The following is a 19843-nucleotide window of genomic DNA, read 5'->3' on the forward strand; positions in this document are numbered from 1 at the left end:
CTTGATGGCAATTTTACATGAGAAAACATGAGGAATAATGCTTCTTTTCACAAAAAGTGCCACCAATGCATGTGTCTGTACATCTCTGCTATCCCACCTAGCTTGTTCCATTATGGAAGGTATAGAAACAGATGCCATAGTTATATAAAAACTATTGTCACCATCCAAAGTAACTATACTATTATATGCTGGTGAGATAGCGCATGCCTCAATGCCAATGATGACATTCCAAAGCCCTTTGGTAACCAGTAACCAAAAGTGCTTCATTCCATCATTCTTGGAGAGTTTGGAGAACATCCCCATGGTTATTGCATTAGGACCGATATGGACACTAATGTGCCCTCTAAGAAATTGATTAAGAGAGTGATTAAGTTAATTAATCAAGGGTGAAAAGGTTCCTTTCCTTGAGTGATTCCACCATAAAAAGTGTCCCCTTACCCCTATATTTAGAACCTCGTACCTAGATTTCTCACTTACTTTATAGATTTGACTTTTCCATCATTATTAAAACAACCCTTTTCCAAATTCATGAATTTTGGAGGAAAAAGGCATCATCTATCTTCTCCCTTCCTCCCCTACACTATCCCCCCCCCCTCCCCCTCTCTCACTTCCCACCATTTCTTCTCCCTTTTCTTTCCTCCATAGCTATCCCTTTGCACATAACTTGTAGAGGACACTTTTGGCATAGCAAGATGGGTGTACACTATCTTCATTAATAAGACATTAGCAATAAATTTTATCCATGTAACCCCAATTTGAGATTGAGGGGGGCATGTAAATTTGGTTGATCTAGCAAAGCCAAGTTAGTAAGTTGAGTAACCTTACAGTCCATATTTCTTGGGTGAAGCTAGAAGATTTAAGATACTAGGTGAATGTGGAATCATGCAATAGTAGATGTGATTAAATCAAACTATTGTACCTCTGGATAAGTAGATGTGATTAAATCAAACTATTGTACCTAGGGAAATTCCAAGAAAACAATATTGGAGTTAATGGTGGATCTAGATGCCTTTTTAAGGCTACAAACATGTAATAAGAAAGAATTTTGATGTCTTTTTTTTCTCCACTCCTTTACCAAGATTTCCTATGCATGTGTGTGTGTGTGTGTGTGTGTGTGTGTGTTGGGGGGGTAAAGATTAAGAAAGAATTTTGAGCCCCGATGTCTTTATCTTTTCTCTTTCACTCCTTTATGAACATCTCTTATGCATGAGTATATTTTTTTGTGTGTTGGGCAATCGAGCGCGCGGGGGGGGGGGGGGGGGGGGGGGGGGGGAAGGGTTTCTGGTAAAGATTGTAGGTTGTTTCTATAGGTCTATCACCATGCAAACCTATCATCAGTTTTCGCACCATTGTACAAAGGCCCTAGCATGTTATCTCATTAGTATGCTTCCTCCGATCTCTCTGTATATATAAATATGTATGTATGTAATACATACATACATATATATATATGTATGTACGTATGTATTATGTATATATAGATTTATATATTATGTGCGCGCGCGCGCACGCGCGCGCACACACACACACACACACACACATATATATATATATATATATATATATATATATATAGAGAGAGAGAGAGAGAGAGAGAGAGAGAGAGAGGGGGGGGGGGAGGGGGTTGAATTGAATCAAATATCATTAAAAAAAATCAACAATACTTGAAATACCAAATAGTCATTCATGTAATCATTATGTCCACAAACATTGATATCATTGTTCGATGCATGAAAATTGATTTTTAACATCATGAATATACCTTAAAGGAAGCTAGGATATATTTTTATGGAGAACCGAGTTAGGTTTTTTAATGGACTATAAAAGAATTTGGACCATGGAAATAATCCGTTCCGCATTTGGGTGCCCATAATGCAACGTGCAGGTGAGCACTAGGCAATTGCAATTGTGCAATATTTCATTTGCATCATGCAGTTGTCCTTTTTGGCTTCACTAGGAACATTTTTCTAATATTCCACTTGTCCAAAACTGCATCGGATCATAACAAGAATCTCATGCCAATCTCTGATCTTCACAAGCTACATGACAATTTATACACATTGAATTGTATGCATAGCAGCATAAAGAAAGCGAAACTTCAGGAATATGGGGCAAAATTGCAAATGCGCACCCCTTGGTACCTTACCACCAACTATAGGAATTCCTTGGCTGAACGCACACCCTTTTCTTCAAATTCTATGGCGGTGAGTAGGCAGCCAGCCACAACATCATGACAACCTGATATATATTAGCAAACAACAACTATTGCGCTCCTATCAATAAAAGCCCAAAAAACCCAAAAGATACCCCCCAAAAACACACAAAAAAACCCCCAAAAAAAATAGTGTAAAAGCCTTTGACATGATGATATACAAGACTGACCGAGACAGACAGACCTTCAAGGCTATGGTGTGTTGACAATTGAATATCACATTCGTATACATGAAACCTTTGAATTTGACTCACTTTGCCCTTTTGGCTCTCCTGTTTCAACCTTTGAAGCATAGACTCTCCAACCACGTGCTACTCTGAACTGCAATACCATGTAGAAAGAGGCTTTGCATAAAGGGTCATTTCTCAGGATCCAAAACACATAATGTGACTCTATGGGGTAGCACATTTGCTTTGGCTACCCCTTGCAAAGTTACGAAGGGGGCACAAGGCTTTGACCTTCAAAGAATGCTTTGTCCGGGTAGATTCCGAACTAAAATGAAGTTCCACCCAAGTGGTGAACAGCCTACCAATGAAGGACCAGGATCATCGACAGAAATAGGAGCTTCCGCTTCCACCTTCACTTGCTTTTTGACACTAGAGTCTTCACAGTTCTCTTTCACCGCCAATGGGGGATCACTTGCTTTCTTTTGCTTTGCTAACAACATTGTTTCTGCCCGCAGTTGCTTACATAACTCTTTGACTTGCTTGGTACCTGGATACAAGCAACATAAACCAAACAGCCAAACAACGAGTTTTTGCATGTCATATACGATTTTTGTACTTCTCTTCCGAATAAAAACCAGCCTGCTTCACATGGTTTCCTAAAAGACACCTTCCATCATGACAAACTGCATGCAAACTATATAAACAAAAAGAAAGAGTTCCCTTTAGATGCTATTGTCCTTGACATGTGGCAACCCAACATGAAATGGAGCATGGCAGTGTTCAAATGACCATAATGCTGCCTCAAGGAATATCCTAGCTCCACATGACTTACCTCATGTCACATCCATCTATTGGTTAAGAGATTGTAATAATAACAATGCATTGCTCCAATTTGCTATGGCCAACATCACCTGCAACTTCAAAACCACCAACTGGGTGGCACACACTGAAACTTTGCCCTCTAAGGTTACTAGCATGAGGATGTCTTTTATCAATAAGTATTACTACATAAAGCGACACTAACATGTTTGCTATCCAATGGATTATTAAAGTGACACAAGAACATTCACTATAAAAACTTCTCTATTGAATGTCAAATACATTATAATATTCCGTAGAAAAGTACTTAATTTTGGGAAAAAATATATATATACATATATATATATGTTTAGAAAACAATATTGACTAGGCTAAACAGACTTTGACTGAAAACTACCATTAAGACCTACCATGAAGGGAGAGTCTTTCGGTGGACAATACTCTCCGTGATCAGGTCACCTGTTTCTCGCACCTTTTGGATGATCTCCAGATCACAAATACCATTGGCCAAACTAATGGTCAACAGCAGCACGGGTGGAGCTCGAGGCCTTCAAGGAAGAGGCACGAGAGGTCCAACTTATTTTCTTCCACCTCAGCTTTCAAGCTGAGAAGGGGACCTTCAGATACCTCCATACTGCAGATGTTCACCCAAGTGAGGCCACCGACCGAACCAATGCTGAGTAGATACATCTGGGTGTGTGTACCACCTCTGCGTCTTGGCACTTCCAGATCAGCCACTGAAGCTCCCTTCACAGAAGCACATGGGTGTGGGACTTTGCTATCTATTGTTTCATATCAGAAACTGCAATATTGTTCTCTATCTCTGCTATTGTGCAATTCAAGTTTGAAGTTGTGTTGTGAAAAATCCTACTTCTTGTGAGTATTGCCAACATACCCCCTACACATTGTATCCTCTTACATGGTATCACAACTCTGGCTCGGTACAAAGTTCTTTAAATGGCATCTTCCGCAAGACCCTGTCCACCACCATTGGTGCTAATGAAAATCAATTATCCTCTAAGAGATTTCAAAATCAAGGCTATCCTCTCCTCCAATGATCTTTGGGACACTGTCATTGGTGTTGATGTTCACCTACCAATGAATGATGTAGAAGGTAACCCGATACCACTTGTTGCCGACCTTGTCTAAAGCTTGAAAACGAAGGGATGCATATGCTCTCTGCACCATTGGAACTAAAGTGGAAGATAGTGTAATGAACATGGTTCAACATGTCTCCACAACTGCGGGGGAGCCGCCCCCCACCCCCCCTTCTTTTTCATGCTAGTTGAAGGATCTTTTCTTTGGGGAAAAAAAAAACAATACTTGTAGGATTATAGCACAAAGCAAAAAAACTGCATCACAAAACACCTTTGTTCTGAAAACATTGCAATTATGTTACCTTGCCGAACAATAACAGCGCTCCTACTGCTTTGAAAATCTGGGCATCGCAAAACCTGCCAAAAAAAAAAAAACAGGAGAATTATGAACCCTTAAAATTAAAAGATTGCTGCATGTGCCAGCAAGCCCTTGCCAAGTGACTAATGCACCAAGCTTCCCAGCATGGGGCATGAGTTCAAACCCTGACATCTAAACATAGTATATGACTCAACTAAAAAAGCAAAAGGACTGGTGCATGTTGCAGCATGTATGAGCTAAACCATAGAGCAAAACTCACACATGCACGAAGTTCTACTTACTAAGATGCAAAAAAGGACTCTTTACATAATGGGTTGGATCACCAAACAAGGCAGAAGTATCACTTCTGCATTGTTTGGTGATGTTGTAACACAGTGGCATCAGTAAAAATCGGAGTAGACAGCCTTGACGGAGACACCAACTATAACCCTAGATAACTTTGTGGAGAGATTATCTCTCCCACTTTACTTGCAGTCTTGCAGAAACTGAAGAACATGTACAAGCAATTAAACCAGAAAAACAGCCAGAGATGGGACTGCTGATTACCTTTGTGGAGAGATTATCTTTCCCACTGTACTTGCAGTCTTGCAGAAACTGAAGAATGTGTACAAGCAATTAAACCAGAAAAACGGCAAGACAATTGGACTGCTTCTCCATGTACAGCAGCTCAACTAAAGACCTTCATTTTAGCTTGCAACCAGAGAACGAATGCTATGTGTATGGACTCAAGCTTCCCAATATTTGAGAAGCTCTTTCTTTGGCCAAGGATATTGAGCCTATTGTGTTCAAGAAAACCAAGAAGGGGCAAGATCAAAAGATCACCACAAGCAAGAAAGAGCACAAGAACACCCTAGGCAAGTGTAAGAAAATAGCCCTCATCATGTGTACAAGCCAACACTCATAGAAAGCAAGATTTCTTTCCATAGAAAACTTGAAGCACCTGACAAAGAGAGAAAAAAGTTAGTAATGAATCTAATGCAATAGATGATGATAGGCTCCAAAACCGTGCTCTTCTATGAAGAAAGTATCGATGGCTAGACTAGAAATGCTCAGATGGAGCTCATACAAGGGCTGTACCGGAAGGAAACTAGAACCTCTTCATCAAAGTCCAGACAACACCAAATTCAGACATGTAAAACTCGTGAAGCGTCATGCACTAGGCACCTATGTAGGGATAAGACACTAAGGTGCACAGTTACAAGGTCTAGAACACCAAGCCAGTCCTTAGTCACTTGGGTATTAAAGATTTCAATTATATCCTAGTTTTCTCATGTGCCCAGAGGAGCATGAACAGCCGAGGGCTTCTGAAGAAAAATGAGTTGTACACTGAGAAAACATTCTTTTTCTTAGCAAAAAGTTCTAACACAACATCGATCAACAAGCAATTGCTTTAGACCCGTCACCCAGCCAAAGTCAAAGACCAAGTCCAGTAAATAATTCCCAAGGACGCTCACAAGCTCCAACAAATCTTTGGTCTTGCTCAAGCATAGCAAGAACATGTGAATAAAGTTTCAGAGATAGCAACCCCTCTGTTAAATTTCTTGAATGGTGTAAAGACCAAGGGACAAAAGACTCACAAAAGACAAAGGATCATAAAAGCACTGGAGGCTATCCTCAAGTTGAAGCCCAACACCACATCAGCACCAAACTTGGTTATGGCTTCGATATTACGGGCATCCAATTGCCAACGACAGCTGAAAACTTGCAGGACCTAAGTTGAACTACAGCACTTTGACAAGGAGCTATTGAAGTTTGGCACTAATCCTAGCTCCAAAAACTTGAAAGAATTTCCTGTTTCATGCAGAATTCCTAGTGAAGGTGAATTACCAAAGCCTGAAATAGTTCTAGACTATGCCAAGCCAGAATTGGACAGAACACCATAACAAATTTGTGATAATAAAGTATGTTCCATGTAAGGAGAATCTCAGGGCACATGCTCTTAGCAGAAAGGGAATGTCATCTTCCATCTCTAAAGTACAAAAGTTTACTTTCTATGGCATAAAAGGAGGACCTAGAGTTTGGAAACAATGGTTCCATGTTCTCACAAAATATGGTAGGGAGTATGCTATTCAAGATGGGCAGCTGTTTTACAAAGGTTCTCCCTAAGTCGTGGTTGACTTTGCTCCAGGAGCATCATGAGTTAGTAAGAGAGGAAGGAGGAAGGGGGGAAGGGGGGGTGAGGACACAGGGGGTTGTAAAGAACTTGCAAATGGAGTAAGAGCTTGGGCATAAGATTTGAGCCTGAAAAAGCCTTTTCTAAAGGTTGGAATGGAGCACAGCGAGGCTTCACCCAACTTGCAAGCGGTTGGACCTCGCCTTGGCTATAGGAGATTGCACTACTCAAAAAAATTCAAATTCAAAGCAGCCAGGTAGTGGATCTAGTAGTCCCACAACCTTGTGCAGCTTCCACATAGCCTTCAACAAGGTGCAGCTGAGAAAAGCGCCAAGTCAGTTGCCCCAACTCGTTACTCAGTGCACAGGGAGAAATAACCAACAGCTTGTAACCTACTACCTTAGCTGAAAGGACGACCTGGCATGCTATGTAAAATTTCTCGACCCTATCCTAGCATGTTTGCTGATAACTGCTGTCCTAAGTTGATTGAGTTAGTTTTTCCACAATAAATTCATAAGATTAATCATGCTTCCCCAGTGTGTAGCTAACAATAAATTTACACAAGCCACAGATGTGATTATGAGTAGACAGCGTGTCATGTTTGGACATATCACGCTAGGTGTTTGTGCTTGCAAGAACTTGCAAAGGAAGCCACTTGTGCAAAAAAAGCGATGTACATTGTTTTTTGGTATAAGGCAGGCCACTATTTGACAGCAAAAAAATTGTGGCTGAAAAAGCCATAGTGAAATGTACAAAATGTTTCCAAAGGCATGAAACGCATTTAATGGTAAATAAGATGTAACATACAAGTAGTATGCACGATGTTGTTGTTGTTGCTGTGTTGTGTGTGTGCACTTGTGCATAAAGTTGTCCAATAATATGACTACATTGCATCGGTCTACGCAACTTCTTGTTGAAAAATGTACAGACATTGTGCTAGGCACATTATAATTCAATCAGCATATATCACCTCAAGTACATAAGGGCGCAACTCCTGAAGCATTCGCCGCAGCTGCCCAAACTTGGTGCCCGTGAGATCGACAGACAGATCGGTGATCCTCTTTCTTTTCCGGGAAGATTTGGTATCGTCCATGTCTTTGTTTCTGGCAGCAGGCACATCCAAGAAAGTGTATGATGTGAAGGTCGTCTCAAGACTAGAATTCATTCTTGTGAAAACCCCTAAAATTGCACAAAGCCTAAACCCTACAATAGAAGAAACCCTAACAATCACTCCCATACATGCCAAAATCCATATACCAATGAAAAGTTCAAGTTATTTCCTAAAATTGACAAAACCAAAGTCCGATAATGACAACATGAGAGTCTATACATAAAACTTGAAATCATCATAGACTACATGCTATGGCATCCCCACTCATGTCATCAACCCCCAAGAGTAGGTGCATGTTCGTGCATCCTTAAGGATATGTCATCTTAGTAGAAAAGTCGGGTTTGTACCCCACCCCCCTCCCCTTCCCTTCTCCTCACAACATTTTTCAACAAACAAAACTTCTATTAAGTATAAACAAAACAAAACAAAAACACGGCTAAATGCCTGTAAAAAGATCATCTCAAAAGACAAGATGTGTATAACTAATCTGAAATTTGATGATGCCAAGAAAATCCCAAGGGAGTAGAGAACAAAAATATCCCATGATCCCATTCCCTAAGAATTGCAGTGCACCTAGATTGTGCAGATTTGGATGAACCCTAGATGTGTGCCATAAGTGTATGTATAATCTCTCCCCAAATGATGCATATCGGCCGAGTAAAGAATGTCCAGGAGCCGTCGATAGACTCTATGCATCTGGCTCTCCAAATCTGCCATGTCATGATACTAACAATGATCTCCTAGTAAGAATCCACTGTGCCACAAAGTGGTACAAACTGTAACTTAAGGACCTATCCCGAATTGCATTTATAAACCAGCCCTCTATGAACCTTGAGGGCTGAGCCCATAACCCTACCCTTATAGAAAACCTATATACTAAACTAGGCTAACAATGCAATAGAGCCCTAAGTAAAAATGTATGTCCTCAAATTGCCAATGAGCTGGGCAACAGAGCAAAAGATCGTGTGGGAGTCTTTGCAACTCTTGATGCAATGCTGAATTGACTCAACATCTGGGGCATGATGGATATGCACCAAGAACTGCACTCCACTCGTTAATCGGAAGGCCTCGATGTAAAAAGTCAAAAGAAAAGAGACATATGCCTCCTAAAAGAGAGCCAAACTCTATGCTAGAATTGCCTATGTATGGCATGGAAAAAGTGATCTCGTTACTTTGCAAATGTGATCTAAAAATATGAATCCTCTGTACTGAATTAAGCATGGATAGCCCAGCATTCCTGACCGTATCCTCAATTTTCAAAGAAGGTAAAGCTCCTCATGGCGTTAGCATCAATCACTCCAACACTCCCAGGTCCCAATGAAGATAATGGATAAATTAATAGAGCCATAATCACATGCAATAGGCTCGGAAAAAAGGTCTATGTACAACGTCTACCCAAAGGACCCACTAGCCTAACAAGAAGTGTCACAGCTCCATGAATGATGTGACACACCTACCAGTATGCAGGGCATAGCCAGACATCAGGAGCATAGCCACCGTGTGAGAAGAACATGCAATTGCATGTAGATTGCATGGAGTCTAGGGTGGAACCCTACACTTTGGGCCATGTGGGGCAGCCCATGGTCCATGAAGCCCCATAGCATCTAAGTGGCCAGACCTAGGAGTGCATGGATAGCCTGTTGGGAACAGCTTCTACCAAGCTTGGCCAACATGGCAGCCAGCACAAGGGCTGTAGCCCAGTCAGCCAGCCCCAAGGGCTGCACAGCCAGTCGGCCAGCCCTTAGGGGCCAGTCCAGGCCTTGGGCAGCCTGAACAGCAAGGCAGCCAGGCCAAGCAAGGCCATGGGCAGTTTGGACAGCAAGGCGGCCAAATAAAAAAGGCGCCTATTTAAAATGGCATATAAACAGGTCGTGGACAGCAACATAAACAGGCCGACAGCTTCAATAAACCACCAACCAGCACATAGGAATAGTATAAAAGCATGGCTTAGCCAAGGCTTTAAGCATCTCATAATTCACAAAAAGCTGAAGGTGTTCAAGAGCCAGGACAAACAAGGGAATCCCTAACGCAAAGGTGAATTGAAGGTCAAGAACAGGTCACCTTCAGGCTGAAGGTTTACAGCCAAGGGAAGATTTGCAGATTTGAGTCTTTTTCTCATCATTCAATAAAGCAAATACACCATCCTTGGTGGGGGCCTTGCAAAGGGTATTTGGGACCCAATCGGGTGTACTATGTCTTTATTGTCTCTCTTCTCTCTCTTTCTCTCTCCCTCTCTTGCACTCTTTTTTTTTATGGGAAAAAGATCCTTCAATTAGTTAAAGAGAAAACAGCCACAAGGGGCTAAGTACAACCACAAAGGACAAAATACAAACTCGCCTCATATATATAAGGGCGGGAAACAAGTGATCATAAGGGGGAGAGATGCTTCTCCTTCAACTAGCCGCTCTATGAGGAGAAGGCTATCTCATAGGGGGGGGGGGGGGGGGGGGGAAACAACCACACAGGTGATCTGTAGTGCCAAATGGGGTCACCGCCTCTATCTGTGAGGAAAGGGCCAGGCCTCCAAAGTCTCAAGAAAGAAGGCTTCCCACCGCTTCCGCATGCGATCAAAACCTCCCTGGAGCTTCCCCCACTGACCGCGGAGGACTCCAACCCAGTGGTGAGCCTTGGAAGGATTCCCTCTTGGCCCGGATTTCAGCCCACACTCCGAGCCTTGGAGGCCCGTGGCCGCAGAGTACTAGATGGATCTTCACAGAGATGCGAGCCCGTGGTTTTAGTCTTGCCTTTGAGGACAGATTCGCTGTTACGACCCTGTGTTTTTCTCTGGACAGAATGCAGGTGTGCACAGGGGACATGGTGGACAGTGTGAATGGCATCAGGTTGGAGTCCAAAAAGTAAACCCATGTGTGGACAACCCCAAGTGTGAAGGGGGCAAAGAGACTTTAATTCAAAAAGGTTTTATAACCTTTGGTGGGGCAAAATTAAAGATAAAGAGGTTTTAAAGCCTTGAGAGACCCCAAGGCAATTTTTAGAGACTACTCCACTTTTGGAGGCCCACGTCTCTCTCTTGCTTTTTGGGGGGGGCGTGCAAGTTTCATGCGTGGAGGAGAAGAGAGCTTGGTCGACTGGTTGCTGCAGGTGATTGGCTGCGCCTAGAACTGCCCTATCAGACAGGCCGTACAGTACTGGCCGTACAGACCTAAAGACTGCAGGCCGTACAGAGCAGGAGACGGCTGTGGATGCAGGTGTGGCGCTGACGACCAGAGTGCAGACGGTTGGCAGTTTTGCAGATCCAAGTGGCGCAGGCAGGTACAATCGATAGCTGTAGGTACAATCCACGTGGCAGCTGTATGACTGCAGGTACAGGTGTACGGACAGGTACAGCTGGTTGCCATGCGTGTGCTTTTTGGCTCGTGGAAACAGATCTGCAGGCAGCGCTGGACAGAACAGTGCATGCTTTTCTCCACGCACAAGGGAAACTGTAGGCGGCTGCTGGACAAGACGGGCAGAGACACAAGCCTACTTCTCTCTCTCTTTCTTTGGCCGGTGCAGGATTGGTTGGCTGCTGTGTGGCTGAGTATCCAGGCCCGTTGGGGACTGTTTTTGGAAAGGGTTTATGGACTGTTTCGTGGCAGTTCATGTGGCTATGAACATGAGCAATGCTCGGGACTGTTTTGAGATCAGTTTGAGGACTGTTTATGGGCTGTTTTTGTTTGGCTGCAAATTCAGCAATGTACTTGGGTTTCTGGCTACAAGTACAGGTCATTTGGTTATGTTTCTTGGCATGGGAGTGATGCAAGCTCGCATGGCTGCGTGCTCATGGAGCAGATTGTTTTCTTCCTGCTAGAAAGGAACAGAGGGACCTACAGATATGGGCATCTCTATGTTGCCAGATGTTTCATGAAGGAACAGGTAACTAGATGTATGCTGTTGTTGGCACTATTGTTGAATGGTGCCATGAATGGTTCTGTATGGAAACAAGACAGAAGTTTCAAAGGGAAACAGGCCTAAGGGTTTCATGTGGAAACAGGTCGTAGGTTTCTCGAGGAAACATGTTTTTGGGTTTCTCCAGGAGATAGGTCACATGCAGGCAGAAGGTACAGGAATGGACACATGTTTGGTACAGCCTTGCTACTGATTGGGCAGGGGACTGGAATCCATGACAGAGATGGATAGTACCCTTGGAAGGTAGAGAGGGTTGGTACAGGTGTGTCGACTGTATGGTATGCTGTGCTGTGATACGAGTTCTCTTTTGAGAGGTAGTTTGGGAGTCTGTGTGTGATGCAAAAGCACTGGATGTGTCAGGGTGTGATGCTGTTCATAGTGTGAGAGGCTATGGATGGTTGTGGCAGCCCTGATCATGGGAGAAAGCTTCTGTATGCAGACTCAATGTGAGAGAGTCTTTCGACATGAACAATGGCTGGACTTGTTTGTGGATGCCGAGTGGACAAGAAGCCATGATGCAGGTTCTTTGCAGGTTTCAGGGGTTCTACTGTGACGGCTGAGTTCCCAGCCTTATTGTAATCAAAGCTCTTATAATCAATTAAAGAAATACCGCAAGGGGCGCCACTGCGTTTTGGGGCCAATCGGTGTCCGTGTACTGTTTGCAGGAGCACTCTAGCTCCCCCTGTTTGTTTTCTTTTTCTAGGTCCTCAATGGCGTTGAAGTGTTTTATGTGCGAGTGTTTGTTTCACCGCCCGTCAGGCCGGTTTCATTCGCAGCCAGTCTACTTCGTGCTTGGGATTATCTCAGGCCAGCTGTCAAACAGATTGCTCCAGTGGCCTCAGAGAAGCAGCTTCAGCAGCCTTTGATCTGGAACCCCCTGATCCGTTTATCCGATGGCCACATGCTAGGGGCCCAACCACACATATCCTGGGGCGACTTGAGCATGGGACTAGCCAGGTGCATATGGCTCGACATCTCTCTCTCTCTCTTCTCTCTCTCTCTCTCTCTCTCTCTCTCTCTCTCTCTCTCTCTCTCTCTCTGTGCGCGCGCTTCCTCTGCGTGCTCTCGCTGCACCTACGCGCTTACCTGCGCGCCCTTACTTGCGCGCTTCCTCTGCGTGCTCTCTCTCACTGCACGCTCCCATTGCGCGCTCTCCCTCTCGCTGCGCGCTCCCTCTCCCTAGCTACCCGCCTGCGCGCTCCCTCTCTCTAGCTACCCGCCTGCGCGCTCTCCCTAGCTACCCGCCTGCGCGCTCTCTCTCTTTCTTTCTTTTTCTCTTTCTCCTTCTTTCCTTCTCGCTGCCCACCTTTCCCATTGCCCACCTCTCCTGCTACTCACATACGCACCTGTGCACCTATTGCCCACCTGCGCACCTTAGTTGTAGGGTAGGGTTGTAACCCACCCCCAAGCAAGTAAGGGCTTGCACCTCATGGGGGTGGGGTTCGTGAAGAGCAACCTCTCAAACAGTCCAGTAGTTTGACATGGCCAGCAAGAAAACCTTCTCCGAAACCCTTATCTCCCCTCCTACCAAACCCAATGAAAAACCATCACCATGGGAGCGGTACCTCCTGAGCATGATTCAACATCTTCAGCAAACAAATTCAGCCTTGCAAAATGAACTACATCAGACAAAACAACATCTTTCAACCCTGGAGAAACAGATTAAGGAACAACACGAAAAAGAAAACAGGGAGGAAATCACACAAGTAAATTTACTTGATCCACAACCTAAAGAAATTCTCATTAAAGAAGTAATATCACAGATTAATGAAGAGAACGAGCAGCAATGGATTGCAAAAGAAATTAGGGTGGGTGGTTTGTCAGAGGGTTGGGAACAGGTCCTTTCATCGACATTGGAGATCCCTCAGTGGCAATCAAAGGAAAACATGTGGTTTTGAGGTACGCAGATATGAAAGACAAAATTAAAGTCATGAAGCAAACAAGGTCACTTAAGGGAACGAAGGTGTGGATGGCGGATGAACTCACAGCCACACAACTAAAAAACAGGAAACAAGAACTCAATAAAGTATACGAAGCAAGGAAACAAGAAAAATGGGCAGTCTACCGTAGAGGTAGAGCTGTTATTGTAGATTTCAGGACAACCAAACATGGTAGTAATGAAGAGTAGCTGTTATCTAGGATTCTCCTATGGTCATGTAGGGAATTTGAACTATTTCTAGTTTTATCTCTATTGTCATTTTGTTGCCCCCGAAGTGGAATGTAATCACATGGATGTATCTGATTAGTCCTATAGGTCAGATGTAGCCTCTAAAGGACGTTAATACAGTTTTCTTTCTTCTTTCTTTCTTTCTTTCTCTCTCTCTCTCTCTTGCACTCTTACTTCCACTACATTGTGCAAATCATCAAGAACCAAGGTGCTCAATATTCATTATCTGAAGTATAATCCTATCTATAAGCTTCTGCATGTTACGATGATATTAGAGCTTTGCCTTTTGGTAAAGAGATTCAACCAAGAAAAAAATCGCTTGTGTGGTTGGTTTTCAGACACCGGTTGCACTCCCATTCCGGTGTAACTCCTGTTCTTCGAAGGATAGTTGGTTTCTAGCCTCCGGAAGCGACCGGAAACGTCTCCATACACATAGTGGACGGTATTGTTGCGGTCAAGGAAAAACTTGACCACTCCCATTGTGGCGAATTCCGATGATGAGAGAGAACACTAGATCCCAGTAGAAACTGTTTCTTCGACAACAACTGCTTCCAGAAGCCAAGTCATCAATGATGACACAAACACCATATTCTAGGAGTTTACGTGCATCATAGTGCAACAAGGGAAATAGATGCAAGCATGTACAACTTCTATAAAGGCCTTGGAGAAATGGGTACCTCTTCAAGAAACCTCGACACCCATTTTCCCCCCTTCTCCTTTGCCAGTCATCTACGTACACTTGGGAAAATGGTGCAAGATATGGCAATTGTCACATGCGCGGAAGCTCTATGTATTCTTTCATATACCTTCATAAGGTCAGAAAAATCTGAACTTACGAATTGAGAGATTTGAGAAAGAAATAATAGTGAAGAAGGACAAAGGCAAAAACAAAGCATTTGAAAGATCAAAAATAAATAAACTAACAAACCCACCAACTAAGGAGAGGAAATCAAAAGATAATATCAAACGAAGACTTTTAATTAAGACATTAACAAAAAGAACAAACAAACAAGACAAAACAAAACAAAAAACAAAAAACAAGAAAACAAAACAAAACAATTACATGAATGAAAGAAACTTAAAAAAAATAAAAAATAAAAAACACAAATACAAAGCATACACACACTTCTTCTTAATAAGAACTTAAACCTTTTGAGCTGAGATACTAAACAACAACACAAAATAGCAAAACAGAGAACTGTAAACTCTAGACCTAAAGCACTTAAGAGCCAAAACCAAACATTAAGCTAAACTTTAAAAAAGACTTCGACTCAAAAGTGCAACCATTAACTCCAATGCCTGTCCGAACATGAACTGTAGGTTCATCAACTCTATCATGCATAGCGTGGACAATAAGCTATGACATCTCTACTCACGTAATCAGTGCCCAAGAGTATGTGCAGGTTTGTATAAGGTAAGTCCAAAAGACCATACTTTATAAAACCAGCGTACTGAATTTCTATCACTCTCTATAGGTGAGCCCTAAATGTCTTTCAAGGAACATCATGACGCAAAACGCAAACAGAAGATGGAGAGGAGAGAGAGAGAGAGCTGTATTTTCAGTATATTAATAATGTACAAAAAGGGTACAAGTCTTTGGCAAGCCCTAGGCTGTCCTTAAAAGGTGATCTTGACTCTAAAGAGTCCCTATCTAATGATCCAACCCTACAAGACTCAATACCCAACTAGATCTTGGCTTAGCCTTTTTATAGGCCAACCACATGCAAAGGACCTAGCCGACCTACTGTCACCAGCACCAAAAGCTACATGCCGACAACCCTCTTGTATTTCCGCAGTCCTTCTGCAAACTCTTGAGCCTAGCTAATGCCCTAATTCATTTGTGTTTTATGTTGCCTTTCACAGAGAAGAGCACTAGGATCTGCATGTCCATGTGCATGCACATGACATCCCCTTCTGCTAAACTTGATGACGGAACTCCAACGTCTAACCTTGGATGATTGTCATCATCCCCTTGTCTCCACATGGACTCCCCAACTTGTCATCCTTCCCTTCCTGGCAACCTTTTAACTAAAAACCTTGCCCCGTCTCCGAGTCCACTTCAAATCTGATGAGATTTGTGCATCTGTTCCACTTTGTCCCCTTTCCTTCTTGCCCTGTCCTTAAACACAAACATCTTGGATGAATCTCATCCCTTGGAGTACTCCATAAGAGCCTCTCGGGCAGCCCCAAATGGCTACCTACTCTCATGAAACGCTCCCCTTGGGTTTGCCTCACACCAACCAACTTCGGGGGGTCTGGACACGTGCTGCATTACTCTCCTTGGACTCTGCACCTTCATTTGGGACACCATCAGTGTTAAGCATTGTTGAACCTGAAGCTTTGATACCAATGTCACATGCACGGAAGCTCTGTGTCTTCTTTCAGCCCTAAACACCTTTCCAAGAACATCATGATGCAAAACACAAATAGAAGATGGAGAGAAGAGAGAGAGAGAGAGAGAGAGAGAGAGAGAAAGAGAGCTGAATTTTCAGTATATTAATAATGTACAAAAAGGGTACAAGTCTTTGGCAAGCCCTAGGCTGCCCTTAAAAGGTGATCTTGACTCTAAAGAGTCCCTATCTAATGGTCCAACCCCTACAGGACTGAATACCCAACTAGATCTTGGCGTAGCCTTTTTATAGGCTCACCACATGCAAAGGACCTGGCCGACCTGCTGTCGGCCAGTAGCAAACTCACCTGACCTGCTGCCGAGCCCCATCTCAATGTGGTTAACTCATCGTTTGGCAAAATGGCCACATGAAACTTGTATTTGTGCACTTTTAGAGGGTCATTTTGTACATTCATGGTTGCATTCTTGAGTGTATTTGTGGCCACGCACTACTATAGCTGCACAATGTATGGCTCTACAAAAAATTCCACTCTCTAAGAAAATTTGCATTCTCTTCCTAAAACTCACTTTTTTCTGCATACTAAAGTATGCCTACCTGGATTGGCCTGTATTAATTCTACTCCTTGAAAATGTAGCCCTGGATGCCATAGCTATACACTTCCAAGGTTAGGGCCGAAGAAGAGACCCACTACAATATGGCCACCTCCTGGGAGGACTCAAGCGTTGCATGCTCAACATACATCAGTGCCTGACATCCAGATATACCCATCCTCAGCTTGTCGGCTCTAATGCAAAACAGCACCATGGCAATCCCAAACAAAACCCAAAAAAAAATCCTGATTCTCTTCCTCATCTCATTGTTTTACAAAACACTCTATCAGCTTTAAACTAGTGAAACAACCTACAATATCTAAAAGAGGCTCTTTGCAAATCCAATAATCCCTATGTAACATAGAAACAACAAGGAGCCTTGCAACATTTCCTCTTTGTCTGATATATACCCTTTTAGGTGCATGGATCCCCTATGCCTTCTTCACAAGCCAAAGGTAATATTGTGGCTTCATAGATTGTTCAACAAGATTTTTTTTTAATCATAAGAGAGACTTCTATTAAGTAAAATAAAATCATACAAAGGGAGATCTCAACCAATCGAGGGCACTATCCGTAAAAGCCCCGTAGGACTGGAGGAGAACATACCATGGTTCCACTCTCATAAATCTATTGCGTTTTGTCTGCCAACTCTGGAAGATACCTGATACAGGCCAAGGTGGCCAAAAGGGTGTGAACAATGTCACTCCATATACTGCAAATACATTGGGTGTCATAAACCCGAATACTCTCGAAGGCCTCTAAGCATCTGGTCTTCCAGATACGCCATGCTGTGATGCTAGCAATAATCTCCCAAGTGGTGTCAATAATCAGCGAAGGTGGTGTGTATCATAACTAGGGGATATCCTCAAGCAAACCTCTCTCAACTATACCCCTACGGACAAGTATAACAGGATCTACTCCCCTGCCCTCAAAAAGAAGTTGTGGGCCACACTGAGTGAACTCTGCGATAGCACCCCAAGTAATATAGATAGGATCACTCCTCAATCTACCCCAGAGCTGCCCTATAGATACCCAAATCCTATGTGCTCCTCTGCACTTCCATAAGCAACGATACATTATCTTGTATGGAGGTAGGCATCTACGACAAGAGGGATAGATCTCCGCTGGTTGGTGGGCAACCCACCGTGTAGAAGCAGCCAAAAGTAGTAGAATATCTCACTCCTCTCTATACAAGTGCCAGAGCCTTTGCCACAATCTCCTCCGAATGGGAGGTGTAATGTCATACTACCAATGAGGCCTAAGAGTGGGAACTCTCAGGGTCTGTCCAAGCATGAGCAACCTAGTGTTAAGCACAAGTGTAGTTGAAGAATGGTAAGCTCCTAATGGGGTTATCACATGAGTCCATTTCCACCCACCAGGGTCCCAATGTAGATATTTGATAGGGCATCCACCGTATATCCATATAACAATCATTTTTTCAGAACAAAACTCTCCTAGTAAGGAAGAGGCTTACTAGATCCTAGCCAAATGACAACTATAAGACACAGTCTCACAAAGAGGTTGGCACAAGAAGGCAACATCAACTGCATCATGCATAGCATCTACTTATGTGCTTGCGACACCCCTACTTGTGCCATTCACATATGGTACTCCCTATGTCGTGCATAGACCACCATGCATTTCTATCAGTCCACGTATATGATCTATGTAAGCAAGTATATCATGTTTCAAATAAAAGACTGAGTTTGAAAGTTACTCGCTAGGCTAAGAGTAGCCTGCCTAGCCAAATGGCAGCTGTAACTGCTTGTTTAAAATAAAAGGCGCTAAGTTTGAGAGTGACTCATTAGGCTAAAAGTAGCTGTAACGTATGGTCTCACCCAGCGGCAGTCACAAGAAGAATACTGGCTTTTAGTTCACAAGAGGAGCTACTCATACAGCTGCACACATCAATAGCATCATGCATGTGGCACGAACTAATGCACTTGCGACATCCCTACTCACACCATTCACGTTGGTACTTACCATTTCATACACAGACCACTGCGCATTTCAAAATACCATCTTTGTAAAAGACTGTACAAAGCCTTCGACTACTGATGCAAGGCTAAGTTTGCAAGTTGTCTTACTTGAAGAAAATGTGATGTCAATCTGCTGATCAAAGCCAATAAGACTAGAGGTGCCAAGGAAAAAAAATACTTGATACGAAAAGAGGAGCCCCGTTCTCAGCCTTTCTCCAACTCTCTCAGCTTGCACACAGACAGAACTTCATTCCCCCAAGCCCTAATGTCTAATCGAATTGAAACAAAATGACCTCGAATCTGTGCACAGTGTACCTAACACGTGTACCTAACACATGGCACCTGTGATCTGTACAAGCTGCACCCGAAAAACTCTAACCCTAGTTGCACCCTAACCTGCACAATAGTAAACCTCAACAAGTACAACAGAAGATCATAACCTGTACAATAAATTGGACCTGGCAAAGGAGGGATTCCTGTTATACTCCTCGCTTCTTCGACTGGGGAAGATAAAAAAGCTTGCCTGTGAAAAGCAAACAAAAAATAGTCTGACCTGAGTGTTCTCTTTCTGTAACAATGACTGTAGCAATGACTGGCTAAGTCATTCTCCTCAAACCCTAATCTGGATGCCTCCTATTGGTTGATTGATATTACTATACCGGTTATTCTTGCCCTTGCCATAGAATTTACCCACGTGTCAATGTCACTCTGGCTATCTCATTTTGTCACATGGAAAGAGTGTAGAAGGGGACAAACTATTGCAGCGAGTCCCCACTAGTAATTATTAATTGATAGTAATTTTCAAAATCTTGCAAGCACGAATTTACAAGTGCCAAGCAAAATTAAAGGATTACCAACTAGTTCTACACCCGCACGTTGTTGTGCAACATTGTCCCTACCCATACACAGTCTGCCCCTTTGTACACCCATGCCACATGGTTAGAGGAGGAGGAGAGGAGATCGTTTTAGAGGAAATGCTAGAGAGAGTGACATGTGGCAAGGGAAAAAACCT

General features: G+C 43.2%; 1 protein-coding gene across 15 annotated transcripts; it reads right to left on the reverse strand.

The window, feature by feature from the left end:
* Positions 1-1664: 1664 nt before the first annotated feature.
* Positions 1665-19486, reverse strand: LOC147629520 (uncharacterized). Of its 15 annotated transcripts, none has more exons than XR_015267969.1 (6): positions 19272-19454; positions 7698-7830; positions 4598-4652; positions 2397-2926; positions 2147-2196; positions 1665-2039 (listed from the first exon to the last, which is right to left on the reverse strand). XR_015267969.1 is itself a non-coding variant. In XM_086812783.1 (5 exons), exons 2-4 carry the CDS (start codon positions 7818-7820, stop codon positions 2673-2675), a joined length of 432 nt encoding a protein of 143 aa, XP_086668909.1. In that variant the 5' UTR covers positions 7821-7830; positions 19272-19454; the 3' UTR covers positions 2318-2533; positions 2671-2672. The 15 variants fall into 15 exon arrangements, 7 of the variants coding, with proteins under 7 accessions (XP_086668909.1, XP_086668906.1, XP_086668903.1 ...); XR_015267970.1 differs by having other exon boundaries at positions 2142-2196; XR_015267968.1 differs by having other exon boundaries at positions 2132-2196.
* Between the last annotated feature and the right edge of the window lie 357 nt (positions 19487-19843).

Source organism: Cibotium barometz, chromosome 18 (assembly GCF_041138505.1).
Source record: "Cibotium barometz isolate CiBa-2024 chromosome 18, ASM4113850v1, whole genome shotgun sequence".
NCBI lineage: Eukaryota > Viridiplantae > Streptophyta > Polypodiopsida > Cyatheales > Cibotiaceae > Cibotium > Cibotium barometz.

What these genes read in the sequence shown, in the direction of transcription:
- LOC147629520 (XM_086812780.1), bottom strand. Translation starts at nt 7,820, where the DNA reads ATGGACGATACCAAATCTTCCCGGAAAAGAAAGAGGATCACCGATCTG. An exon ending in TGCGCCCTTATGTACTTGAG is followed by an intron (nt 4,653 to 7,697) that starts GTGATATATGCT and finishes TTTTTTTGGCAG; the next exon opens with GTTTTGCGATGCCCAGATTT. An exon ending in CGCTGTTATTGTTCGGCAAG is followed by an intron (nt 2,927 to 4,597) that starts GTAACATAATTG and finishes GCTTGTATCCAG; the next exon opens with GTACCAAGCAAGTCAAAGAG.